The 27,873-nt window shown below is 38.5% G+C and overlaps 1 protein-coding gene across 7 annotated transcripts in view; it reads left to right on the top strand.

The window, feature by feature from the left end:
• Nucleotides 1-27,873, top strand: part of LOC102956603 (complement factor H-like) — a 200,018-nt gene that overhangs the window by 79,718 nt on the left and 92,427 nt on the right. The window contains exons 13-21 of one of the 7 annotated variants that reach the window (XM_042976091.1): nt 102-284; nt 392-574; nt 2,849-3,016; nt 7,112-7,294; nt 7,741-7,950; nt 9,791-9,964; nt 10,675-10,851; nt 16,946-17,128; nt 17,586-17,999. The exons of 1 other annotated variant lie outside the window; for it this stretch is intronic. In XM_042976091.1, the coding sequence (XP_042832025.1) occupies nt 102-284; nt 392-574; nt 2,849-3,016; nt 7,112-7,294; nt 7,741-7,950; nt 9,791-9,964; nt 10,675-10,851; nt 16,946-17,128; nt 17,586-17,794 (1,670 nt within the window). In that variant the 3' untranslated portion in view covers nt 17,795-17,999. Of the gene's footprint in view, nt 1-101; nt 285-391; nt 575-2,842; nt 3,017-7,111; nt 7,295-7,740; nt 7,951-9,790; nt 9,965-10,674; nt 10,852-11,859; nt 11,933-16,945; nt 17,129-17,585; nt 18,000-25,080; nt 25,166-27,873 lie in introns of those variants that run through there. 5 more of the 7 variants (XM_042976090.1, XM_042976093.1, XM_042976092.1 and 2 more) reach the window with 5 other exon arrangements.

The following is a 27,873-nucleotide window of genomic DNA, read 5'->3' as shown; positions in this document are numbered from 1 at the left end:
TTATAAATAATATAAATTAAAGAAAAAACTCTCCATTTTATTGTTTTTTAAGTTGTGAAATAGGTAATTTGATCATTATTTACACATTATTTCTCCTGTAGAGCAAACAAAAGAGTGTTATCCACCTCCTCAACTCCTTAACGGGAAAGTTAAAGAAACAGAGAAAGAAAACTACGAACACAACGATTTGGTGGAATATGTGTGCAATCCTAGATTTCTGATGAAGGGTTTTAATAAAATTCAGTGTGTTGATGGACGGTGGACAGACTTGCCTATTTGTATTGGTAATGTATAAAATATATTCATATTTAAAATAAACCAACCTTTTATATTTATAGAAACACATAAATTATATTTTAGAAGTAAACATATTTTTCTGAAATTTTCACAGAGGTGGAGACTACATGTGGAGATATACCAGAACTTAATTATGGCTACGCTGTTCAGACTTCTAACCCTCCCTATCACCATGGAGATTCAGTGGAGTTCAATTGCAGAGAAGGATTCACAATGATTGGACAGAAATCAATTACATGTATAAGTGGATCGTGGACCCAACTTCCTCAGTGCATTGGTGAGAAGACCCTTCTCAAATAGACGGTCAATGAAATGTAATATTTTTATTGTACAAACTGTATTTGCAAACATAGTTTTGAAATTTAGATATATGCTTGAAAATGTCAGGTCTTAAATTATAATGATTGCTTATCATCTACAAAGGAAAAATATAAACTAGCAAGAGAGTCTGATCACCCTTTCTATCCCTGAAATTAACATGCTTTTTAAGTGTGAAGCTAAATTTTACTTACAGTTATTCATATGATTTAAATCTGAGTATTAATCGCCAGGAAAATAGAAGCATATTTGCATAAATCCCATTTTCGTTTTACGCGGCACCCTTGTTTTCAGGCCCTGGAAAACAGACAGTGTCAAGAAAGTGCCCACTTGCTACATCCCTATAGGAATCTTGCCTCTCTCAAAGCTTCTAAGGATTTCCCAGTCTGTTTCAAATGCGGCAGCAAGAATTTAATGTGCCAAAGGGTGGGTGAGCTGCGGACCCTCTGGGTTCGCAGTATAAGGCAGTCAAAGGAGGCAGTCAGGGTGGGGCCAGGAAACAAACCTGATTGTTGGACTTCACTCTGGTTGATGTACGTGCATCATCCTGATCTTTGGATGACCAAGTCTTTGATGACTAGCTGGGAAAATATTGGGGGCCCTTTTCCTTTTTCCCTTGGAATGTGTTCTTTCCTACAGTTTTCTTGGGTCCTACATTCAAAGAGAGTCCTGGATGTCCAATCTTACTTATTCACCAGATGTCTAGGCATTAATTGTTCCAAGGAGAAGGTAGGGCTTAGGCTCATGTTCCATGAGAGCAGAGATTGACACCTGTTTTGTTCACGATGTATTCCCAATATACAAAGGACTGGTGAACATACAGCAGACATGAAATAGGAGTTTGTTGAATGAACCATTAGGTTTTGTTGCTTTTTAATCCTTACATTTTTGCTAGACACATTTCCATGAGAAGTATTGCCAGTCCTTCAAGACCAAATTTCATCTTTGTCCTCTTCTATCTCCACAAACGATTTCCCCTCATTTTATATGGGGGAAAACCCAAGGTTGTAACAGGCATGAAAACTCTCAACTTTTCACTCTTATACTAAAACATCTATTTCATTTATTAGTCTTTTTAGATCTCAGAGTTTGCCTTTCCAAGGTTAATCTTCGACCTATCTTCAAGTTTACCATAATCCACTTTTAACTATCATAGACCTTACTCCAATTTTCTCCTCTCAGTGTTGATTTTGTACCTCTAGCTAGTCTAGCTTTTCACTCTTCTCAAAATGTTTATTTTCTCGTAAGAATCAAGGAACTTCTTTCAGAAACCAGTCAATCACAGGACCATGACAACACCCACCACCACTCCTTTTGACTATAGATGAGTTACTATCACCTGAAGAAAACCTTGTTTTCTCTTCCTCAACACTGAAGATAAGCCCTAAAAACAGAATTTATTTTCAGCCTCTAGTGTGTTTTGAATTAGTCCCCTTTGTTTTATTTTTTATTGTATTACAAAATCATTACTTCTTTGGGTACTTATTAAAAAATCCAAAGACCTTCATCAATTGATATTTTATCAACTTGACAGAGTACTCTGGGCTGCATTGAATTTTTGAAGTATGTAGTTGTATAAAAAGTTGTTATACTCGTATTAGTCAACAAAATTGACTCTTACAATATTATTGAATTATAGGTTGACCTGATGTACAAAATAGTTTTTCAAAGATTGGAAGAGTATATACAGTAAGCAGGTTGTGACTTGAAGCACCCAATTTCTTAGTCCAAGTATTTGTCCCATTTTAGTGATCATGCAAAAGATCTGCTTAAGTGTTCACATTTTATGTAATACATTTTAGATGTGCTTATTAAATTACCATAAGTGAAAAAATGTATTCATTTTTTTGAAACACGATATTTAAACTATCAGCTTCATATATTCTATTTCCACAGATAAATAAGAGACCAAATTTAACCAGGTGATGACTGTTCAGTGTGTAAATCATCCAAAAAAGTGAGCCTCTTAATGCTTTTCTAATCCCCAAAGTGCAGGCTGTATTTATGGCAGACATTTTCTCTGAAATTTCAAAGCCTGGACACGGGACTTATGTTCAGACATAATAAATAGCCCATCACATGCAATATGATCAGGAATGACTTGGTTGGTGGGACTTATGGGCATACATTCTAATTTCGATATACTATTGAGTCTAAACTATTGTTCTGCATTAACTGCTTTGATTCTTATAAGTAGTCTTTTCAAGGCAATATTTTCATTTTCTAGCAACAGATGAACTTCAGAAGTGTAAATACAGCTTAACTATACGTGAGGCGAATCCATTATACAAGACCGAATTTGATCATAATGAGAACATAACTTACAAATGTAGAGGAAAATTAAAACAGAAACACTCAACGTGCATAAATGGAAGATGGGATCCTGATCTAAACTGCACAGGTAAGATCTTGTTTATAGTACTTTCAAAATCTTATTCTATTTCTTCCGAACTTGCCAAAGCAGTATTTGGGCATCTTTTAAACATGTTTAGCTATTTATTATTACAAGTAACTTTGAAGCCGGAAGGGAATTTAGAAACTAACCACAACATCATTTCTAGATATTAAGTGCATCAGTGCTTCAGTCCCCTATAAAACAACCCACCCAGAAACTTGATGGCCTCAGATTAACACCCGGTCAGGTATCTTTAAGAAATAGTGATTTGGTTTTCTTTGAGGCTGAGGAGAGCACAAAGATGGCATCCCCTGGTCCACGTTCCCTGAGAGCACCTCGGTGGCCCCCAGATGTGCGGCAAATCTCAAGTCCACCCCTCAGGCTACCGGTCTAAGACAGATAATTAGGCTTTTTCCCCAGAAAGTCTGGGCTGTGTTTCAGGCTGCTTTGTGGTGCCCTGGAGGTAGTGGCCCACCAAGAGTTATCTCTCGGATTGTTGTAGTGCGTTGCAGGCCCCAGAAATGCAAGCCCCTCTGGCCACTAGAGCCTGGGGATCAAGGAGTGTGCCCTCTGTGGGCTGAGCATGCTGGCCAGCTTTAGCAAGGCAGCAGAATGCAGGGCTGGGGCCCGCTCGCCGGCTTTGATGAAGCCACAGGAGAGCCCTGGGCTGGAGTGCACCCACTGGTGCCATCAAGGTAGAGGGAAAGTGCAGACATGGCACCTGCTGGCACCTCCGTCCCGGAAAGAGTCCCAACAGATGCCCCCCCTCAAGCAGATGCTTTAAGGCGAGCAAATGAATCCCCTTCTCAGATGTCTAGGTATTTCTCAAACTGTTCTTTCACATTGGTCGCCTGGGGTAGTGAGTCTGGGTGCAAGCTCCTTAAGAAAAGGATCTCAGTCTCGATAGCCCTTCAGATATCCGGGATATGAGCTCTGTTGGTTTTCAAAGCCAGACATCTTGGGGGCTCATCTTCCTGCTGCAGATTCCAGGGTTTGGGTTGTTAATGTGGGAAACAAACCCCTTACTCCTCAGGGAGAGGCTCTGGGTCAGTGAGATCCCTCCTGAATGTGTGTAGCCCTGCCAGGGGTGGGGTTTGTTCCATATACTGTCTTCCTGACTCTCCTACCCACCTGAATGTGGCCCTTTTACTGTTTGTTGTGAAGGGGCCGTTCAGCTGGTTTTCAGGTCTTTTTCAGAGGCGATTGCTCCATTGTACCATGGATTCAGTGTGTGTGGGAGAGGAGTTTGGGATCTTTTTATGTGTTTGCCCTCACGCTTGGTTTCTGCATGTTAATTGGATCGTCTGAAATTATACTAAGCTGCATTTTTCATTTTAGGTGTTGCTTCGTAGATTTGTGGCAATTTTCTGTAAGCAGTTATATCAGTGCTACCACAAGATTTTATTTTTGCCAGTCTATTTTGATTTTGGTTTTTTTTATCTTATCGTACTGGCTAAGATGTCCAGTAAACTGTTGAAAGGAAGTGATAAGAATGCACATCTTTGTCCTATTCCTGACCACAGAGAGAGGGTATTCAACATTTTACCACAATCATAATGTCACTTTAGGATTTTTGTAGACGCCCTTTATCAGTTTAAGGAAACTACTCCTTCTAGTCTTATTTAGCTGAGTGAGAAATTTTATGATCAACCAATGTTGGATATTTTTAAATGCTTTTTACGTATCTCTTGATAGGATAATATGGCTCACTTATCTCTGTTAATGTAGTGAATTATATATGTAACTTCTTGAATGTTGACCAAATCTCTCATTCCTAGAGTTAACTCTATTATATTTTCATATACTTGATTTACTGACATAGTTTAAGAAGTTCTGCATCTGTGATCATGGGAGATATTAATCTATAGATGCTTTTTCTTTTAATGCCTCTCCCAAGTTTTGTTATCAGTATTAGTGTGGCCTCATAAAACAAATTGCAAATATATGTATAAATACATAAATACATATATATATAGGTAATTACACTTATTATTTCATTATTTTTACCTTAAATGATTGATAGAATTTACGTGCAAAGTCGTGTGACATATAATTTGCTTTTTTGGAAGTTTTCTTGATGAAGAATTCCATTTCTTTAATAAGTAATGAAATATTCCCATTTTCTTACTGTCTTTCATCAATGAAAGGAAGTTGTATTTTTCAACAAATCTCTCGTTTGTCGAATTGATTGGTGTACAGTTGTTTCTAGTATTCCCTTCATGTGCTATTTTCCTTTTAGTTGTATAGTTTCTGGCAGATAGCTCTTATTTCTTTCTTAACATTGATGCTTATTACTTGTATCTTGATTATTCTTCCTGGATTTTTTTTCTTGAATTTATTAACATTTCCACATAACCAGTTTTAACACTCAATTTTCTCCATTACTCTCTCTTCTATTTTTTAGCCTTATTAACATTCACCATTTTTTCTGTTTTCTCTTTCTATTTGTCTTTCTCAATTTTCTCTCTTCTGTGGGCTTGTTTTTTCTAATTACTTCGATTTTAATTTTACTTTTCTATTTCTTAAGGTAGAAAACTAAAACTTGGATTTAAACCATCCTACTTTTAAGGATTAACTTCATTTTCCCTTCTAAAACTGTTGTAGAAGTCTCAAAATTTTTATATACATTTCATTTTCATTGAATTCTATGTGAAATGTTTCCTAGTATTCCTTGTGGTTTCTTCTTTGACTCATCAGTTATCGAGAATTTTGTTGCTTACTTTACAAATATTCAGTTTTTTCTTAGATAAATGTATCCTCTTTTTTTTTTTTAAATGTATCCTCTTTTAACAACATTTTTGTGGTATATTTGTTATTCAAAGGACTACATAATAATTAGAAAAAATTTTAAAATGTAAAAATAAAATACAATGCAAAAAATACAAAGAAGCTTTTTAAAAAAAGCATAAACAGAGGATTTGCAGAGTAATGATTCTGCCTTTAGGGAGATTTAGTTGCCAGACCAACCTCTGGCAAAATGTATCAAGAGGAAGTACAAATTAAGATTATTAGGACAAAAATGGTTAAACAGCATATATAGAAGAAAATAAATCCTTGAGAATACATTGAAAAAATATGCCAAGATAATGAAAACAGAAATAAGAAAAAAATTTTTGATTACATATAAAATACTCCTGCATCTATCTAAAGATAGAAATAGAAAATATGACCATATTAGTCAGCATGAATGAATTCTATTCCGTCAACAATTTCTCTGAGTTGAATACAAAGTGTCAGATAATTGGAAGGACTCAGGGGACTTCCCAAAGTACAGTCACATTAAGGTCTTTAATGAAATAAACGCATGGCAGGAGAATGCAAAACGTAGGTCTCACAGAGAGGTCCAAAAGCCTCCAGGGTTAGCCGTCCAGAGTCTTCCCTCAGTGGAACAGGACATCTTTGTCTTCAGGTTATGAACTGCCACGATACATGTGAGGTATCTCTGCTTTATGGGAGCTCAAACTCAAGTTTGCAAAGGAATCTTGTACACCTTGCTGGTCATAGACCTAAAGGCAGGCTGTCTAATCCGTTAAACAGGGTGCATTTCATCATCTGTGTATCTCTAAACAGTGTCGGCAAACTAGTCAACAGTATCTCCAGAGAGTTTTGAACTTCAAACGACACACTGTTAATCATTAGTGACCATATCTAATTCATGTCTTGGCCAGGAACCTGTATCAAATAATTGATTAACTACGTGTAATTCTTCCTTTGGCTAATTATTTTCCATTCCACATCTTATACGGGTTTTAATGCAATCACAATACATTTGATTATAGATAGCTGTAAAAACATCCTAATATCAGTATTTATTTCATGCCTGTTACTGAGTGGATGATTCAGTTAGTACATCGTAATGGTTAGAAATAATTAAAAGGAGTTACACAAAAATTATGCACGATTTATCACAGAAGGAATAAAAGGAAGATACTACCATTAAGACCACGTGTGATGTATTAAAGCGTTCTACAAGCTGAAGAGTATCACATATTTAAGCATAACCTTATTATTTGATTGTTTATGATACATTATTATTGGGCTTTCTCTTTAGTATTTTTAACTTGTGATTTTCATCACGAAATCTAATTTTCATATTTGTAGAAGTACAAATGCAGTCATGCCCACCTCCACCTCAGATTCCCAATGCTCACAATATGGCAACGACGGTAAATTATCAGGATGGAGAAAAAGTATCTGTTGTCTGTCAAGACAATTCTATAATTCAGGATGCAGAGGAAATCGTGTGCAAGGATGGAAGATGGCAGTCAGTACCACACTGCGTTGGTCAGTAATGCATAACTTGCTTTGTAACATTCTTTCAAATGAGGTTAATACTCCCCTGTGCTTTGTGTAAATGAACAAGATAAGGACCTTTCTGTCTATCTATTTCACTTTATCTTGAAACAGTAAATTGCAATCTAAGTATACAAATCAATCGGCATTCTTTCACTTCTACTATGAAAGAAACAGACAAAAACTTTGGGTTACTGTGTAAATACCATAGAAAATTTGTTTGTGCCTATTTCACTCATGATGAACAGGACAAGAATGTGGGGACAGAGTGAACAAGCAGATACTACTGTATATTTGATGGAGACATGAGCTTGCAAATTCCAGATGTTTTCTAGTTTTTCAGTAATTTAATTTTTCAGATTATCCTTATTTTGCAACCTCAACTAGTATTTGATTACATTGTTCAATTTAAATATTGATCTCTGTTCTTTATACAGAAAAAAGCCCATGTCCTCAACCACCTCAGATAGAACATGGAACCATTAAATCGTCTCAGTTTTCAGAAGAGATGGACGAAACATTGAAACCTGAGGTTTATGTACATGGCACCAAATTAAATTACATTTGCGAGGATGGTTTCAGGATATCTGGAAAAGATGAGATAACGTGCCACATGGGAAAATGGAGTTCTCCACCTCGGTGTGTAGGTGAGGACAGTATGCAAACCACAGTTCTATTTTCGATATAATCCATTAAGCATTATCAATTGTCATCAAATTCGTGAGAAAGAATCCTTTAGGTTTCTAAATATATAGAATCACTTACAGCTAAATATCTAAAATCATTTATATATTTATGTACTTTACCAACAATCTTTGCATCATCAAGTCTATCCTCTTTGTGTTAATTTGACTCATTACAGACTCACTTTGAATTCTGGCAATTGTTTAATGAAAACTAGATGTGTAGCACAATTAAGTTAAACCTACCTATTCATATTCCTTTCCCATGTATAGAACTTGTTCTGTTTGCTTTGCATGAGTTTTTTTTTTTTTAATTTGTTTTCTCTTTCCTGTAATGTCATTTCTAAGTTCTTACAATATATAGTACTTAAGATGATTACTTCTCAATGCTCTTCTTTTTATTATTCACTATTGGTTTGAGAAACACTGATGGTCTCTTTCATAAATATATTGAAATTTTTATTATTTTTATTTTTTAAGTTTTAAATTCCAATTAGTTAACATGCAGTGTAATCTTAGTTTCACGTGTAGAATATGGTGATTCAGCACTTCAATACAACACCTGATGGTCAAAACAAGTGTTCTCCTTTATCTCCATCACCTATTAAACCCATCCTCCCACCCACCTCCCTTCTGGTAACCACATTGTTCTCTATCATTAAGAGTCTGTTTCTTGGTTTGCCTCTCTCTCTTTCCCCCTTTTGCTCATTTGTTTTGTTTCTGAACTTGCACATGTGTGTGTGTATAATCATGTTATTTGTCTTTCTCTGACTTATTTCACTTAGCATTATACTCTCTAGCTCCATCTGTGTCATTACCAATCACAAGATTTCATTCTTGCTGAATAATATTCCGTTGTATATATATACCACCTCTTCTTTCTCCATTCATCTATCAATCGACACTTGAGCTGCTTCCATATCTCAGCTATTGTAAATAATGCTGCTATAAACATCAAGGTACATGTATCCATTTGAAGTAGTATTTTTGTATTCTTTGGGTAAATATCTAGTAGTGCAGTTGCTGGATCTAGTTCTATGGTTTAACTTTTTGAGGAATCACCATACTGTTTTTCCAGAGTGGCTGCACCAGTTGGCATTCCCACAGCAACAGTGAAAGATGGTTTTCCTTTCTCCACATCGTCGCCAACACCTGTTGTTTCTTGTGTGTTGATTTTTGCCTATCTGACAAGTGTGAGGTGATATCTCTTTGCAGTTTTGAATTGCACTTCCAGGATAATCAATGTGATGTTGAGCATCTCTTTATGTGTCTGTTGGCTGTCTGTATGTCTTCTTTGGATATATGTCTGTTCATGCCTTCTGCCCATTTTAATTGGGTTACTTTCTTCGGATGTTGAGTTTTATAAGGTCTTTATATGTTTTGGTTCCTAACCCTTTATCAGCTATGTCATTTGCAAATATCTTCTCCCTTTCCGTAGCTTGCCTTTTAGTTTTGTTGATTGTTTCCTTCACTCTACAGAAGTGTTTTATTTTGATGTAGTCCCAATAGTTTATTTTTGCTTTTGTTTCCCTTGCCTCAGGAAACATATCTAGAAAGAAGTCGCTACGGCCGATAATATATTGACATGTTTAGTTTCAAGCTCCTACTCAGGTTGCCAGCTGGATACACATCAGAATAATGATTTTAGGAAGCATTTGCACACCGTCTCTGTGATATGATTACAGATCCTGTGTTATCATATTTTTCAAATAAAACTGCCAAATATGGAAACCCGTACATAAAATTAAATTTCAGATTTAGTAAAACATGGAGTCATTCTTTCTTTGTCTCCTTCTTTTTTTAGGACTTTCTTGTGCGCCACCATCCTTGATTCCACATGGTATTCTATCTCACGTATCAGACAGTTACCAATATGGAGAAGAAGTAACGTACAAATGCGCCGAAGGTTTTGAGATTAATGGACCTGCATTCATAAGATGTATAGGAGGAAAATGGTCCCATCCACCAGAGTGCAAAAGTATAGTGTATTTAATTTTACTCTGCAATTGATAAATATTCTTAATTCAGAGCATAAATGATACAAATATGAAACTAGGCAGTAATTCCAGAATTCAACAGGGTAACTCTGGGAAGCTGTGGATTCTAGTAGAGAATTAATAGCCGTAGTAATAATAAAAGTGTGACAGCATGAGCCAAATTATTTCACTTTCATGTCACCGTGTGTGCACATTAGACCTCCTGTGATACACATCCTCAGACTTCTCATTTCTGTTCCTGTGTCACAGCTGGTCCCTGCTCATCAATCCCATCATTATTCAATTTACTGTTAGTCTGTCAGTTATCTCCTTGTATGTATATAGTTTTCTGAGATGTTTGACATGAATAAAGGTAACAGATTTTGACAGAGGTGAAAATACAAATACATACATAAGGTAGATGGCTTGTATGGGCAAGAAAGAATTTGAATGTAAGAAGTGTGATCTCAAGCATTACATGTATCCATATCTCTTCAGGCTTACGATGTCATCATCCCCATGTTATACTTTGATAAACACAGGACTGCTCAATATAATTAAGCAAGACTTCTAACATATTTTTTCAAGGTATAAGAAAAATTTTGCAAGGTATTCATTGGTTCGATGTGTACCTATTATTCTACATTATAGTTATTAGCCATTATGTATTTTAAAATATTTACTGAACAAGTACATATTCTTTTTCTTTCAGACACGGATTGTTTTAGCTTACCCGACTTCGGTAATGCCACACCCATAGGCCAGAAGAAGACGTTCTATAGGTCAGGAGAAAAAGTGACTTATAAATGTCCAAATAATTACCTTTTGGATGGACCAAATACTATCCAGTGTATTAACAGCCAATGGATAGGAAAGCCAATGTGCAGAGGTACTTCAATGAAATTTTGAAACCTATTTGTCAAAATGTCTTCACTAATATAATATGCAATTCCTTCTAAGAGCACTTATGAAATGGACATGGATTATTCTTTGAGGCCAGGTCGAAGAAGTTTATGTTTTAACATAAAGGGATATAATTGTGTACTCAGTGGTCAATCTGAAAGCCCAGTAGGTTCTCAAACTGTGGTCTCTGGAAGAACAGAATCAGCATCTTCTGGGAAATGGTTAGAAATGCAAATGTGAATTCACAGGCTTGCTCAGACCTGTGGTGGCAAAAACTCTGGGGCTGCAACCCTGAAAGTGTCTTAACAATTCCCAAGGGATTCAGTGTATACTCCAGTCTAGGAGCCGTACCTATAGCCTGTTACATTTACGTCCACCTGAATCTCACTGGTGAATTATACATTATGCATTGAAATGTCCTTAAGCGTTTGCAAAAAAGAATCATTGAAGGCTGTTTTTGTCAATTATACATTTATTTTTCTGTTATTTTGCCACTCATCTCCTGTTTGGACTCTCAGTCAATCATCTTTTTCCTTCAGCTCTGGTATTCTTCAAAGCGTGTTAATTCTTCATTTATTCTCTAAGGAAGTGGCTGCTGTGTTTATTTTTCTAAGGGCCTAAAATTCCATTCATAAACAGGATAATTGCAAGCCAAATTCTGATATCGAATAATCTTTTTATTTTGATTTTCTTGTGGTTTATAAATTCATTTTGAAAATATATAATTTGGAAGAGTGATTTGACTAGACCCTAAGGGATATGTCCAGAAAAACTCTCAGTTTCATACAAGTTTAAGTCTTATAAAATAAAAGATATTGCTTTATCTCCTTTTCTTCAATCTTATATGTAAATTTCTTAAAATTAGCAGCCTTTCATGACAGATTAACTGTTGATTTAAAATCCTCTTAGAGATCTATTTGGAATCCCATTCATTGATTTGCTACTCAAACTGATCATTGTGTTAGAGATGCGACTTTTTTTTCTTTCTATCCAGGTATTTCCTGTGGGAATCCACCCAGAGTGAAACATGCTATTATGCTAGAAGAGATGCCTAAGTATCTTATCTGGTCAGAGGGCACGTCATGAATGCATCAAACCTTTTGACCTGGATGGGGCAGAAAAGTGATATGTTCAAATGGGAGCTGGACACAACCACCTCAGTGCCTAATTAGAGTATCTTATTTCCTCCCCAAACTTTAGAGAATGTTTTAGGGACTAAATATGTTAACATAAATATATAATGTAGTAGTTATTATAGAATCATCTTTTAATCTTAAATGATGGTGCTTAAACTCCAATTTTTTCTTTTTGTGGACTGCGTAAGTGATGTGACATATTTATTTTATGAAGGATTTGACCAGATTAGCACACCTGGAATCATGGAAAATTCTCTATCTTAAGCATTAAGACACTTGGTTGTTTCCTGAGGAATAAGTGTATTAAAGATACGTTGTGGACATTTGACAGCCCTATAAAAATTTCACTTGGAGACAGAATCAGCAGCTGGATTGTGATCATAGACTGGGATACAATTTTGGGCTACTTCAGCTTGTGGATTATATTTAAAGAAGGTTACTAGCTGAGTTCAACCTGGGAATTAGTGTATACAGAAGAAAAGGTCTAAGAACTTGGTCACAGGACACTCGCGTATTCAGAGTTTAGGAGAGAAGAGGAGCCAACAAAGCAGATACTGTATAGCCACCAGTTTTTCAAATCACCTTTTCCTGGCATTCATATTTCCCAGTCTTTTGCTTTGATCCCACCTACGTTTTTCATGTTTAAAGTGAGTTTCTTTTAGACGCCGTATGGTTGGATCTTGTTTATGTGTGCACTCTGCCATTTTAGTCTTTTCATTGAAGTATTTAACCCACTTACACTTAAAGTAAAATTTGATAGATTAGGGGCTGTGCCAGGCATTTTATTTATTTTGTGTTCCCTGTATTTCACTCCCATTTCCTTTTCTTATTATCTATATGGACTTTTGGAACATTTTAAGATAACTTCCATTTTGGTATATCTGCATTGTTTGGGGGCATATCTCTTTGTATCATTTTATGAGTGGTTGCCCTAGGTATTAAGATCTACATAATAGCTTATCATTCCCTCCTGGTCTTGACATTTTACGACCTCACGTGAATGTGGAGACCATACTTCCATTTAGGTCCATTTACCCTCCCCACGTTTTGTTTTATTTTATTTTATTTTATTTTATTTTACTTTTATTTTATTTTATTTTATTTTATTTTATTTTATTTTATTTTATTTTATTTTATTTTATGTTAAGTAGGGTTCACATCCAGTGTGGAACCCAACGTGTGGCTTGAACTCACAACACCTCAGCTGATATCAAGGGTCAGGCACTTAACTCACTGAGCCCCAAGCACCCCTTACCCTTCCCACATTTTAAACATAAATTCTTTTTTTTTTCTTAGTAAGCATAAATGTCTTTAGTGTTGCTTCTACTTATATTGAGCACTATAGGAAATGATACAATGTTGCCCAAACATCAAATACAACAAACTCCTTATGAAAAAGAGTCTATACTATTTACCCTTATTTTTCTCACTTCCCTTGTTCTTTCTTCCTGCATGAAGTCTCAGTCCTCCTTCTGTTATCTTTTCGGTGCTGTTTGAAGAATTCCTTTAGCAATTCTTTAAAGATAGATCTGCTGGAGATATTTTCCCCGTTTTCCTTTGTCTCAGAACGTCTTAATTTCTCCCTTATATCCTAAGGATGGCATCACTGGATATAGCATTCGGGATGACAGTTTCTTTTCTTCTAGCACTTGAAAAATGTTGTCACTTCTCTCTGGACACAGATGAGAACCCCACGGACACTTGAACCCTTTTTCCCTTAGAGGTTTGCCTAATTTCTGTGTAGCTGCTTTTGAGATTTTTCCTTTTCTTTACTTTTCCTCAGTTTGATTATGATGTATCTTGGCTTGAATTTCTTTAGGATTATCCTGTTTGGCTATTTCAATATGAATGTTTCTGCCTTGTGCCCAACTTGGGAAATTTTCAGCCATTATATTTCAATTCTCTCTCTTTTTTTTTTTTTTTTTTTTCATCTGCAACCCCTTTTTTTTCTCTTTCTGGTTGTCCATGCTTTACTGTATACTCTTACTGGTCCCTGAGACCCTGTCCACTTTTGCTTTCAGTCTGTTTTCAAAGTGAGCAATCTGTATTGTATATTCAAATTGATTTATCCTTCTGTCATCTGTAATCCATGATAGAGCCCATCCAGTGAGGATTTTTAACAATCCATTATTATTTTTTTCTGTGCTGTAATTCCCATTGGATTTTTAAAAGCCATCACTAAATAATTCCATTATCTGTGTCATTTAAGTGTTGCCATCTGTTGATTATCTTTTCTCTTTTGAGATTTTACTGGTCTTTGGTATGGTAAGTAATTTTCTCTCTCTTTAGAATTTTATTTTGAGAGAGCGAGCGAGAGCGTCCTCACACCAGCACACAGGCAGAGGAGGGGCAGAGTGAGAGCGAGAATCCCAAGCAGGATCCTGTCTGCCATCATAGACCCCAACACAGGGCTCGAACTCTTGAACTGTGGTATTATGACCTGAGCCAAAATCAAGAAGTGTTGGATGCTCAACCCACTGAGCTACCAGATGCCCCTATATTGAGTGATTTTCTTTTTTTTTTATTTCTTTATTTATTTTGTAATTTACATCCAAGTCAGCATACAGTGCAACAGTGATTTCAGGAGCAGATTCCTTAATGCCCCTTATGCATTTAACCCAATTTAACCCAACTCCCTCCCACAACCCCTCCAGCAACCCTCAGTTTGTTCTCCATATTTATGAGTCTCTTCTGTTTGTCCCCCTCCCTGTTTTTATATTATTTTTGTTTCCCTTCCCTTACGTTAATCTGTTTTGTCTCTTAAAGTCCTCATAGGAGTGAAGTCATATGATATTTGTCTTTCTCTGACTAATTTCACTTAGCATAATACCCTCCAGTTCCATCCACGTAGTTGCAAATGGCAAGATTTCATTCATTTTGATTGCCAAGTAATACTCCATTGTATATATATACCACATCTTCTTTATCCATCCACCCATCGATGGACAATTGGGCTCTTTCCATTCTTTGGCTCTTAATTGATAGTGCTGCTATAAACATGGGGGTGCATGTGCCCCTGCAAAACAGCATACCTGTATCCCTTGGATAAATACCTAGTAGTGCAATTCCTGGATTGTAGTGTAGTTCTATTTTTAATTTTTTGAGGAACCTCCATACTGTTTTCCAGAGTGGCTGTACCAGTTTGCATTCCCACCAGCAGTGCAAAAGAAATCCTCTTTCTCCGCCTCCTCGCCAACATCTCTTGTTGCCTGAGTTGTTAATGTTAGCCATTCTGGCAGGTGTGTTTCCCTGATGATGAGTGATGTTGAGCGTTTTTTCATGTGCCAGTTGGCCATCTGGATGTCTTCTTTGGACAAGTGTCTATTCATGTCTTTTGCCCATTTCTTCACTGCATTATTTGTTTTTTGGGTGTTGAGTTTGATAAGTTCTTTATAGATTTTTGGATACTAACCCTTTATCTGATAAGTCGTTTGCAAATATCTTCTCCCATTCTGTTGGTTGCCTTTTAGTTTTGCTGATTGTTTCCTTCGCTGTGAAGCAGCTTCTTATTTTGATGAAGTCTCAATAGTTCATTTTTGCTTTTGTTTCCCTTGCCTCTGGAGACACGTTGAGTAAGAAGTTGCTGTGGCCAAGGTTAAGGAGATTTTTGCTGCTTTCTCCTTGAGGATTTTCATGGCTTCCTGTCTTACATTTAGGTCTTTCCTCTATTTTGAGTTTATTTTTGTGTATGGTGTAAGAAAGTGGTCCAGGTTAATTCTTCTGCATGTTGCTGTCCAGTTTTCCCAGCACCACTTGCTGAAGAGACTGTCTTTATTCCATTGGGTATTTTTTCCTGCCTTGTCAAAGATTAATTGTCCATACGTTTGTGGGACCATTTCTGGGTTCCCTATTGTGTTCCATCGATCTGAGTGTCTGTTTTTGTGCTAGTGTAATGAGGGATCTTCAATTGTGTTCTAGACATTTGGGATATTATGTTTTAAGGCTCTGGATTTTATTGACATCTCTTATTTATCAGGCCTCCAAAACTACCACAGTGCAAGTCCAGGCTTCCCGCTTGACCTCCACTGACAACACGGAAAGTGGAGAGGTGTCTTATTCCCTGAGTGTGGAGAGAAGTCTGGGCTGCTCACTTGGCCTCTGTTGATCACTGTTGATCTGTGAGCCACACAGGGAGAGGACTGGTCTCGGTTTCTTTATGATGGTATTTGGGAGCATTTCAAGTATTGTAAAAAATACCTGTTTTGCTAGAATACTCCTCTCCTGGGCCTTTGGCTAAATAGAGTGGATGATTTTTGGAACTTTTTTTTTCTTGAACTTGATATCATTTCTGGGTTCCATTCTTCTTCAGTGCTCAGTCCAGGGTCTGTAGAAGGCACAATGAAAACCCAAATGAACTGTGTAATTCCTTGAATCCCAAGGTCTCTTATCAGATTGATATCTTCTCTGCATCTTTCGTAATCTCCTATGTTGGTTTTTATAATATGTTCAGGGTTTTTAGTTTTACTTAGCAGAAGGGATAAGCAGAAATGTTTCTACGTCATCATGTCCAGAATGGGAGGCCAGCAATTGCCTTTCACATTATATAGATTTGTAATTCTTTGACATAATTAAAGAAACTGATGTTTCTTTTGTAATAACAATGAAAATCAATACATAGTAGACCATGCAGTATGTTGTAACTAATGAGAAAAATTTCTTTGTGTATATTAGCTATCCGTCTGGCATTTATTCAGTAGGAAAAATGGTTTTTAATACCAGAATACTGCAAAGCAGACATATTTGTTAATGCTTTATGTGTACTTTCATGTGGGATTAAAGGAAGTGCTTAAAAGTGTTCTTCTCAGTTTAAGTGATTAGAATTTCTCCAATGAATCATTTCTGTCAGCAGAAGTCTTGATATCGTATATTGTGCTACATTTCTATTTACTTTACGTTAACCTGTTTTTCTTTGCACTTTCAATAAATCAAATAATATCTTTTTAGATCCTAATGAAAACTGTGGGCCCCCTCCACCTCTTGACAATGGAGACATGACCACATTCCCAAAATCAGAATATGCTCCAGGATCATCAGTTGAGTACCAGTGCCAGTCCTTGTATGTGCTTGAGGGAAACAAGGTCATCACATGCCGATATGGACAGTGGTCAAAACCACCAAAGTGCTTAGGTAAGTATTTTAATATTCACCTGGATCCTGGGAAATAATGAGAAAGGTGTTTTCCTGTTATTAACAGAATATTCATGGATTAACCACAACCATTCTGTCAAATGCTTGACTACTAAATATTAATCTGTGAAGAAATAAAGTTAGAAAAAAGTCTTACTCAAACAACAACAGCAACAAAATATTCTTTAATGAAAGCTCTTCCTATTGTTATTGACATGATGGATCTTTCATTATAACATTTAATTATCACACCTTAAACACAGTACCTCATTTTTACATCATTAATCATTTAAAATGATTTACATCTATGTGATGGATTTTCAATGTATTGGTTTGGAAAAGGTTTTGGGAACAGAGCCTTGGGATAGTGTAGAAGATTCTACTTGAAAGTCTGAAATTCTGTGGAAAATATTTGTTTACTTCTTAATGCTTATGTTCATTTTTTTTTAACCTTCAGATGTATGTATAATATCAGAAGACTCCATGGAAAGACATAACATACAATTACGATGGTCTTCTGTGAAAAAACTGTATTCCCCAACAGGGGATACTGTTGAATTTGAATGTAAAGCTGGATATCGTAGACAGACATCACAACAAACATTCCGAGCAACCTGTTGGGAGGGGAAGCTGACCTATCCTGTTTGTGTAAAAAGCAATGGTTAAGATGCAGTCCTAAAACTAAAATATGTACAATATTGGGAATTTTTCATTGTCAATCCAACTCAGTTTATTTTGTCAAGTGTTATTTAGCTCATTTACTTTCATAAATCAGAATTTGTGTTAAATATTATATGGATGATGTAATTAAATCTGAGAGACAAATAAATCACATCTTAAAAGTACCTCATTAAAACTTGGCAAACCAAAATTCTTTATGTCCTATTCTTAAAATATCTATGACAAGAAATTAGATTCAACCATTTCAGTGGTGACTTCTATCCATCTTTCTCCTACCTTTCTCACGTCTTCCTCCAAATTTCTGAGCCTTCCTGAAACTATCCATTTCAGAGGAAATGGGAGAAGATACTTCTTTACAACTTCAAAATAAGTTCACTTCAAAAACACATCAAAATCTATGTCCTACCTGTGTTAGTTAGAAGATGTAAGCAGTTACTACTTAATATTGCTTATCTAGCAATAGATATACCAAAAAACGATGGGATACATGATCTCCTAAAAGATGACTCTCTAGCACAGATAAAAATTCAAAGAAATCATAAAGAGAAATTCGATCTAACTGGTGCATCACTATCCTAAAACGCAACATGAAAGGGACAAAAAATACATCAAGTATAAACACACAGAATGCTTTGAACACTGCATAAATGTTTACAGAGCAAAGATTGTCAGGAAGTAAAATGAGAAGTGTACAATAACTATAGTTGAATTTAGAGAAACTAGGGGTAGGAATTGGTGTTGAACTTACACTTACCTGCAGTCTCCACTTTTTCTATCTTTCATATACATTACCTTTAAACCCCAAGAATGTGTTATTTTAAAATAAAGATAAAGTAAGACAGTACATGCTGAGAACTATGAGAACCTCTTTGGTAATGATCTTCAAATCCAGTGACACATTCAGGATTTTGTTAGTATAGAGAGTTTTGGAAACATTCAACCATAAGAGTCTGAAATATGATTTTAATGTTCATACATTCCAAACAACATAATTAGTTAACATCAATTGAACATAAACATTTTTAACTTCTACAAAAAACGTAAAAACTTAAAGATGACAATAAAGATATAATTAAGGTAAAAATATTTTAAGGTGATATCTTCTTCATTTTGCATCAAATCAAGTGGCATTCTTAGAATGAGTAAGCTGGCTGTCTCCAATGGAGCCAATTTATCTAAATCTGAATCACAAATGAGAGTCAATTTTCTCACATTTAAAGGACTATTCTTAAAATTGTCAAGTTATCTGAGGTATTAATATTGGTGTAAATACTATTTCTCCAGAACATTTCACCTAATGCTGGTGGAATCAGTGTATGACACTTGGCCTGTAACCAATATGGCCTATAACCATTTATTTTCATTTTTGGCTGCAAAGTAATGACTTTTAAGATTAATTCTAATATTTTTCTGCAGTTATTGTCATTCTTGTGTAAAGATGAGTGTTACTTTGCCAACTCACTATAGCTTTTAACTAAAAAGGTTTGGTAAATCTTTAATTTTCAATGTTTAGAGTAAGAACTTGATAATAGTGAACTTCTGATAGCTTTACGTATATATATATTTTTTTGTTTTGTTTTGTTTTGTTTTTAATGTTGTATCACCGGGGCACCTGGTGGCTCAGTTGATTGAGCATCCATCATGATTTTGGCTCAGGTCATGGGATGGAGCCCAGGACTTGAGCTCTGGGCTCTGCGCTGAGTGGGGAGCCTGCTTAAGATTCTTTCTCTCTTTCCATTTGCCCCGCTCTCACCACAGAGCTCTCCTCTCTCTCTCAAAATAATTAATACATAAATAAATAAATACATACATACATACATACATACATAAATCAGCATGGATTCCTGAATTTTTATTTATTCAATTTATCATAATGAATTATAGGCATTATTTTTGAAGCTCAAATTATCCCAAATTTGGCTAGTTGAGAGCCTCTTGAAACTAGCTGCTGATTGCTTTGTTCTACCCCATTATTCTTTGAGCATTTCTTAAGACATGATGTTCCAGGCTCTCTGGGTATTTCCCTACCCAGTGCCTGTAAGCATACACCTTTCCAAAGGGGTCTGATTCCTTTTACTGGGAAATAGTGTTTAGATCCCAAGAATTGTACCATCCTGTGAAGAGAATTATGTTGAAATAGAAATGTTCAACACCGTGGAAACATCTTTAAATGTCTTCTTGCTTGACAGAAGACTGAAATAGAAGTGAAATTTAAAATTCATTTGCTCCTATTGGATCTTACAATTCAAGTTTAATAACACAGGGTTAAAAACTTTCTAGTACATTTTCTGTCTCTTCACTCACATATTCTTATATTTCAATATTTGCAAAAATAATATAAAAAGTTTAAAGCAAACATTACTACTACCAGGTAAACTACTGAATGAAGGTTACAATGTCTTGGCATTTATTTTGTCCTGGGATGTTCAACTCTGAATGTAAGTACTCTCTTCCAAAATGACTTCAAATAATCCTTTTCTCTGATTGGTTCACTTCCCAACTTAATACAGTTTTACATTTATTTGCATTCATATTTTAATTTTAAATCATGCTTCTTCCTCTATTAAGCTAAACTTTTTAGATATGAAAAACAGCTACATGTTTCAAAAGTCAAAGTCACATGACAAGGCTCTGTGAAGAGTAAGCTTTTTCCATCATTTATCTGTTCCTCATTTAATAAAGTTATATTTTTATTAGTTTCTGTCATCCTCCCAGTGTTTATTAATCTCCTTTTTTCAATATATAGAAGGGAGGTGATTTTACACATTTATCTGTACCTTGCTGTTGTCGTATTTATTATTCTAATCTTCTCTTGACTAGCCTTCCTCAGCTCCCTGCACAGAGGCTGCCTCAGGAGCTGTGCTGCGGTAGACACTGGTCAACAGCACAGTCTGGATCAAGCGTCCCCACATGTGGCTGCGTTGGGAGCCAGAAGGGAAAAGGCTGTCTGGCACTGCCCTCCTCTGGGCTCCTCTGACCTTGGCCTTGTCGCTGGGGTGCTTGAGAAAAAAGGCCTCCTAGGTCAGAAGGGTAGGAGGAGCCCAAGTTGCGCCTGGCCCCAGGCCACGTTAGGGGCCCTTGTAAGAATCCTGGTGGCGGGCAGACACTGGGAGACCTAATCTTTGGACGCGCAGTGTGAAATCCTCCTTTGTGTAACTGTGTCAGCGAACGAGCAATTAGTATTTATTTCCTGGTGGATGGACACTCTGCCCTTAACCGTTCCCATGCGCAAAAATTAACCTAGTAGGAGCCAAGACCCCAGGTCTTTAAATCCATGCCTCCAGGGCACACAGCAGTCCCTTTCAGGGAAACCCAAAATTTCACACCTGTCAGTTTTGAAAAATATGACTGGAAATTTGCAAAACACTGTGTAGCACATCACACTCATTACCTCAATCGTTTCTCATGGAAACCCTATGACGTAGGTACTCCATGCACATCTTTCAGAGAATGCAAGAGTTTTAGAAAGAATAAGCCGTTGGCCCAGGATCACATTGCTAGGGAGAAGCCAAGCCATAACCTGACCCTACCTGGCTCACAGATTTTTTTTTTTTTTTAATAAGCAACGTGAATAATTTAATTAGTTTTGGAAACCCCTCCCCTCCCCAAATAACACCTGACGCAAAATGCAATAACGCTTTGCAAAAGTTACCTACAGGTGGTCAAAACTATTTTAAAACAGATTGGAAGATTGTTTGTAGTGTTTTTACTCATAACTTGAGGCGCAAATCTTGGACGAGGGCGGATTCCCCGTATTGCTATCACCCCATGTAAATTTAAAACAAAAGAGAAAATTCGGAGACTTCCTAGCGTGCAATTAAAGCAAAGACAAACAAAGCCCTTAAGAAAACCATTCGAGAGGGCTACGAAACGAATAAAACACAACGGTCACGTACTTCTGTGGGGCTGAATTAAACTGAAGGGAAGTCAAGACGCCCTAACGCCTACTGAGCGGCACTAGACAGAGGCACCTTAGCCACCGCGGGACCCCTGCAGGCGTGCAGGAGCCAGCCAGTCGCGCAGGCGCAGGGCCGGAGCGGGAATCCGCCCCGCCTTCCCCGGGCCCCGCCCTCCCTGCTTCAGTTCCGGGTCCTGTCAGTAGGGGCGGCCGCGGTCTCGGCAGCGGCCAAAGCCGCGAAGCTGCGCGGCCCGGGTTTCCAGCCGGGCCTCTTTCCCGGCCGGGCCCCAGCATGGCTGCCCCCAGGGCTGCGGGTCGGGACGGTGCCGCGTTGTCGCGTTCCTGACGGCCCCTGGCGTCTGTGCTCTCCTTCTCTTCCCCAGGCCACTCCAGCAGACATGTTTGCCAAGGCCTTTCGGGTCAAGTCCAACACGGCCATCAAGGGGTCGGACAGGTGAGGGAGAGAAGGGCCCTGTTCCGCCCACCAGGACACCCAGCCATTTCTCCATCCCGGCTGGCCCACAGCCCTTTTGGACTAGCTCAGCCGACCCGGGGTGGAGGCCGAGGGGTCCAGCGGGGGAAGGGACCCCAGGGGACCAGGCTGGGATAGACATGTTTTGAGGGTGAAGAGGGAGAGGAGGCCTGATTTATCTCCCAGGCTATCTTTTGGATATTGTCGTTCGTTTAAAGGAAAACGTACTTCGATCGGCGCTTACTGACTGCGATCTATAGAAGGTATTGCGGAGGGCGCCAAAAAAGAGAGGAAAGAAGGAAGGAAGAAAGACAGACAGACAGGGTGCCACTCTCCTAAGAGCTTAGAGTCCCTGAGGAGAAATCAGATGGGGAACCGAGAACTACAACGATGGGAGGAACAGTGTCTAGTGATTACTTCTGGCAGGAGAGACAGACAGATGGAGGGAGAGGTGAGGGAGAATTACGGGACATGTTTTGAGGAGACCTGTATCTGTTCAGACAGTGTCGCAAACGCAGATAGCACGTTGCGAATTTTGGACCCCGTGTTCTATAGTTGTCACTCTTGGTGCCCTGGTATAGCTTTTTAAGCATCGGGACAGGTTTGCCAAGCATATAGAGAAGGGAGTGGGTGCGAGGGCTAGGCATAGAGGCAGGAAGGCAGGGCTGAATTTCCCAAGTCAGGCTAACTTGGTTACTGCCTGGATCTCAGTTTCCCTCTTTCTTCGTAAAATGGAAAGTCTTGCCCCCAAGAATATGTGACAATAGAGGAGACATTGGATGTGAAAGAGAATAGGATGTTTTGGAAGAGTGTACGAGAGTAGGGCATCATAAAGCAGTTTTTCCTTGGCCCTTTGATTTGATAGTAAGTCCTTCCGAATCCTTTGCATTTCTCAAAATGCATCCAGGCACGATTCATACCACTCATTGGTTTGCTTTCTGCAGGAGAAAGCTTCGGGCTGATGTGATGGCTGCTTTCCCCACTCTAGGAACAGATCAGGTCTCTGTGTTGGTACTTGGAAAGGAGGAGCTCAACATTGTGAAACTGTATGCTCACAGAGGGGATGCAGTGACCGTGTACGTGAGCGGTGGTAACCCCATCCTGTTCGAAGTGGAGAAAAATCTGTATGGCAACAGGATGGACATGGCCATTACTGTAATCCTTGCCTGGCATCCGTTTCTCCTTATTTCTTTCATTCACCTGTCTTACTCAAAACAGTAAGTGCCAAATCTCCCAGTACCATCCGTAAGAATCGTTTCGGGCCCAGTGTCCCTAGAATTGGGTCTTTCAAGGTCGAAACTTACTGCCGTAGGAGGGAGAATGAAAGGGCCAATACAGAAAGAGCGTGGTTGCCAAGAGATATTCTGAGATGAAGGAATAGTAGTTCCTAGTGGGTTAACTAGGGATGGAGCAGGGGTCTCGAAAAGGGTGGCATTTCAGAACATGTGAGAAATATGCCTTAAAAGGATGACTAGCAGGATTTTCTTTAGAGACTGAAAAGATCCTGTGATGGGAAAGAAGCTGGGTTAATGAAACCACGTACCCAGCTGTCTTAGTGATGTACTCCCATCGAGATACCCCCCAGGGATTCTTCCTTCGGCTCTGTCTGGCTCTCAGGATCCTTTGGTTTCTCTCCTTGTGACAGATCTCAGACATCTAGGGTCCTTTTGTCTCTAGCTGCTGACACCTGCTTTGTCACTTGGGGCTTTTCTTGCCCTAAGCTGGGCTACAGCAGCGTAGGGCGGTCTCCTTGGGCCGCTGCTGCCCCCACCCCACTTTGCTGCTGTACGGACACGGGCGCTTTTTGATCTAAGGGTTTTTACCACTAATCACTATGAAAACAGAGGGAATACAAATAATAAACATGCGGAAATTTCCAAATTGTTTACAGGCTGGTGCCCTGTTCTTAGTCTACTTGTTTCTGAGGTCACAAATGGAATCCTCCTTGGGTCTTTGTCCCCGCTTTTACCTGCTGTGCGCATTTCTGCAGCTACAATCAGGTGGAATGATGGGGCCTCCCAGTCTCAGGTGACATCCAGGTTTTTAAGAATCTGCCTTAGAATGAAACCCCTTGAAACCAGCGCTACGGTGTATGTTAACTAACATGAATTTAAATAAATAAGTTTAAATTAAAAACAAAACAAACCAGAATGAACCCTCTTTGGGCCTCACAGCCTCTTCTCTAGCTTTGAGCCGAGTTCCTTTACTGTCCCTGAATTAAAGTGGCCTTCGCGTTTGGCTTTGCCAGTGCCCCAGGGGATTGACTTTTTGGCAATAAATCTGTGTCTCTTTTTGGGCAGTGCATGCCTTGTGGTCCTATCCAGACCTTCTCCCAGCTTTCACGACGTGGCCTCTGGTGCTTGAAAAACTGATGGGGGGAGCAGGTAAGAAGATTTCCCTATATTCTGGCTATCTACTGAAACCCGCTTAGGAAGGACCAACTACTCCAATAAATGTACCCACTTCCTGGGTTCATATGGTTGAAAAATGGAATTTTTCCCCCGTTTGCGTTTCATCTCTCTCTTGACTGCTTCCGTGAGGTCCCTGGGCCTCTACGACGCTGTTGAAAGGCTTCAATCAGCTTTGTACTTTGTACTTCAATGAGAAAACAGTTTGTGAACTGCCATATGCTGTCCTTTAAGTCAGTAAGCTAAATTTAGGAAACCAGAATAAGATAGGTCATAGAACTGGCCTTGGTGCTTCAGTTGGACCACTAGCCCCCCTAGGGAAATGGTGTGATACTCGGGTTGCCGTCTTTTAATTTTCATTATGAATAACCTTGCTGATACCTGATAAAGGTTTGTAGGTTGAGTGAATGAATAAATGATGAAGTAGAACTTGGAATTGTTTAGAGGCAGAATACAGGTTGTGATGCTTTTGTTTTGTTTGCTGCAGATTTGATGCTGCCAGGACTCGTGGTGCCCCCTGCTGGTCTGCCTCAAGTACAGAAGGGTGACCTCTGTGCCATTGCCTTGCTGGGGAACAGGTACTGTGTCAGTCCGCTGTGCCTTTGGGGGAAAAGCTTGGGTAAAACTGGGGAAAGATTTGAGAAATGACAGCTTCCAATGCATATGAATAAAGGATTACACGAGAAAAAAACAAACAGGTTTTTCTGGGGTGGGCCACTGTGGCCTTGGCAGTGAGCCTGTGGATGTGTCTTTATATCTGGGCCAAGTGTATTTGCTGCTGCTGATTTTTTTTTTCTAGTAGTTTTACATTTACGGAAGAGTTGCAAAGATAGTGTAGAGTTCTTATCCAGCTTCCTGTAACGATAACGTTTTTTATAACCAGAGTACAGGTATCAAAAGTAAGGAATTAACATTGGCACAGTCCTATGAATACAATTGTAGACTTTCTTCATATTCCCCCAGTTTTTCCATGAAATGTCTTTCCGTACCACTTTGCATGTAAATGTTGTCTTAGTCTGGTCTGTGACATTTTCTTGGTCTTTCTTGGTCTTTCATTGCCTTAACACCTTTTTCTTCATCATCTACATCATCATCCTCTCTTTTAATTCTGTTTTTCATTATTTATTTTTGAAAAGGAGAGGATGTCAGTGGGCAGAGGCAGAGAGAGAGCGAGAGAGAGAATCCCCCAGCATGGGACTCAATCCATGTGCCCGGGATCATGACCTGAGCTGTAACCAAGAGTCAGACGCTTAAGCGACTGAGCCACCCAGATGCTCCTAAGTTATTTTGATAGTTTTCTTGAGATATATTTTACATACTACAAAATCCACTAACTCCAAAGGTACATTTCGGTGATTTGTAGTGTATTTTTACAGAGTTGTTCAGCCTTTAAACATAAATTAGGAAGTATTCATAGGAACAGTTCCGAGAAATCCAAAGCCCCCTCACCTCACAAACCTTTTCTCCTAGAAGTAACCGTAGCATTTGATGCATACATCCTCGTCAGCCTTCTTGAATACACGTATATGTGTGCTTATGAAAACGTACAGTTTTGTTGTGTATGGTTAAAAAAACAACCAAATGGAATTATGCTTTATCTGTATTGTTTTTTCACTTAAGATCGTGGGGACATTTTCCAGGTCAGCAAGCTCAGGGACGCTGAGCCTTCTTCCCTGCTGTGTGGTGATGGAAGAGGTCCTCTCCGAGTGGACCTTGTGGTCACCTCCAGTGTGTCTTCATCACAAACAATATCTTTTTTTTTTTCTTAATGTAATTTGTTGTCAAATTGGGTAGCATACAGTGTGTACCGTGTGCTCTTGGTTTTGGGGGTAGATTCCCATCGTTGATTGCTTACATACAATACCCAGTGCTCATGCCAACAGTTGCCCTCCTCAATGCCCATCACCCATTTTCCCCTTTCCCCAGCCCCCTCCCATCAACCCTCCATTTGATCTCTGTATTTAAGAGTCTCTAATGGTTTGCCTCCCTCACTCTTTGTTTGTAACTACTTTTTCCCCTTCCCTTCCCCAATGGTCTTCTGTTAAGTTTCTCAAGTTCCACACGAGTGAATATATATATATATTCCTCTTATCCATTCATCAGCTGGTAGACATTTAAGCTCTTTCCATGATTTGGGTATGTTGAAAGCTCTGTTGTAAACATTGGGGTCCATGTAACCCTATGAATCAGCACTCCTGTATCCTTTGGATAATTCCTAGTAGCGCTATTGCTGGGTTGTAGGGTTGTTCTATTTTTAATGTTTTGAGGAACCTCCACATTATTTTCCAGAGTGGCTGCACCGCTTGGCATTCCCACCAGCAGTGCAAGAGGGTTCCCATTTCTCCACATCCTCGCCAGCATCTGTTGTTTCCTGAGTTGTTAATTTTAGCCACGCTGATGGGTGTGAGTTTGTGTTTTGATTTGTATTTCCCTGATGATGAGTGGTGGTGAGCATCTTTTCATGTGTCTGTTGGCTATCTGGATGTCTTCTTTGGGAAAAGTGTCTATTCATGTTTGCTGCCCATTTCTTCACTGGATTATTTGTTTTTTAGGTGTTGAGTTTGGTAAGTTCTTTATAGATTTTGGATACTAATCCTTTATTCAATATGTCATTTGCAGATATCTTCTCCCATTCCATTGGTTGCCTTTTCATTTTGTGGATCGTTTCCTTTGCAGTGCAGAAGGTGTTTATCTTGATGAGGTCCCCGTAGTTCATTTTTGCTTTTAATTCCATTGCCTTTGGAGATGTGTTGAGCAAGAAATTGCTGCGACTGAGATCAAAGAGGTTGTTGGCCGCTTTCTCCTCTAAGGTTTTGATGGTTTCCTGTCTCACATTTGGGTCTTTCATCCGTTTTGAGTTTATTTTTGTGTATGATGTAACCAAGTGGTCCAGTTTCATTCTTCTACGTGTTGCTATCCAGTTCTTGCAGCACCATTTGCTAAAGAGACTTTTTTCCATTGAATATTCTCTCCTGCTTTGCCAAAGATTAGTTGGCCATACACTTGTGGGTCTTATTCTGGGTTCTGTATTACATTTGTCTATGTATCTGTTTTTGTGCCGATACCTGGTCTTGATGATTACAGCTTTGCAGTAGAGGCTAAAGTCTGGGGTTGTAATGACTCCCACTTTGGTTTTCTTTTTCTTTTTCTTTTTTTTTTTTTTTTTTTTTTTTTTTTTTTTATTTATTTTTGGGACAGAGAGAGACAGAGCATGAACGGGGGAGGGTCAGAGAGAGAGGGAGACACAGAATCGGAAACAGGCTCCAGGCTCCGAGCCATCAGCCCA

The sequence above is a fragment of the Panthera tigris genome, chromosome F3 (assembly GCF_018350195.1).
Source record: "Panthera tigris isolate Pti1 chromosome F3, P.tigris_Pti1_mat1.1, whole genome shotgun sequence".
In the NCBI taxonomy this organism is placed as follows: Eukaryota; Metazoa; Chordata; class Mammalia; order Carnivora; family Felidae; genus Panthera; species Panthera tigris.
Note: the sequence above shows the minus strand (reverse complement) of the source record. Positions and strands in the feature narration are given on the sequence as shown.